This window comes from Formica exsecta, unplaced genomic scaffold (assembly GCF_003651465.1).
Source record: "Formica exsecta isolate Colony F162 unplaced genomic scaffold, ASM365146v1 scaffold15, whole genome shotgun sequence".
NCBI classification, from domain to species: Eukaryota; Metazoa; Arthropoda; class Insecta; order Hymenoptera; family Formicidae; genus Formica; species Formica exsecta.
In genome coordinates, this window is record NW_021848825.1 from 167,538 (window position 1) to 168,338 (window position 801).

General features: G+C 58.9%; 1 protein-coding gene across 1 annotated transcript in view; it reads right to left on the reverse strand.

Moving 5' to 3' along the window:
- Positions 1–108: 108 nt before the first annotated feature.
- Positions 109–801, reverse strand: part of LOC115232802 (transcription factor Sp8-like) — a 29,257-nt gene continuing 28,564 nt past the window's right edge. The window contains exon 3 of the mRNA XM_029802908.1: positions 109–406. Coding sequence (XP_029658768.1) covers positions 233–406 — 174 coding nt within the window. The 3' untranslated portion in view covers positions 109–232. The remainder of the gene's footprint in view (positions 407–801) is intronic.

Sequence of the window (801 nt, forward strand, 5' to 3'; positions counted from 1 at the left end):
ATATATTATGTACAAATAAAAAAAAAAAATCCTGAAAATTCGCGTGCGTGCGTTACGGGGACCATTTTCCATATTCGGAACCAGGACAGGGGGGGGGGCAGATTCGTGTGTATCTTCGTGTATGCTCTTGTGTCTACGTGTGTATATTACTCGTGCCTACGTGTATGAACGCGGCGGACGGACGTGCGGTGGATTGTGACCGGTTGTCGGACGCGAGTGCGCTCGTAACGGCTTAGAGACTATGTACAGGCGCAGGGGAAGAGGGTGAGGGAGTCTGCGCGGTCCCCGGCGTGCCAGGATTTTGTTGCACAGAGTAGGAGTTGTTTTGTCGCGGGTGCTGTTGTTGGTGCGATTGGTGGTGATGGTGATGATGGTGATGGTGGTTTTGGTGCTGCTGATGGTGATGATGGGCAATAGTCGAGGGATTAATGGTCGCGTGATTCTGCATGAGGTTCAGATTGAGGGGGTAGGATAGGGGGGAGCCCAGGGCCGTTGCGGCAGCGGTACTGCAGGCACCGGCTCCGGGCCCCACCGGGCTCAGTGCATGCTCATCCCCGCGTGCGGATGGTGGGCCGCCGGTACGGAGGTTGCGTGATGATGAGGATGGTGCATTAGAGGCGGGAGATGCGGGTGGTGGGGATGGTGTGGGGTCAGAGGCGGCGGGGTCATCTGTATTGGGGTCATGGGTGTTGTCGGCTGATGGCCGAGAGTGGAGGTGTTGGTCTGTGGGGAGGTGGTGTTGCTGGTGGTGTCCTGGCCCGCCGCTACCGCCGCCGCCGCCACTGCCGCTGCCGCTGCTGC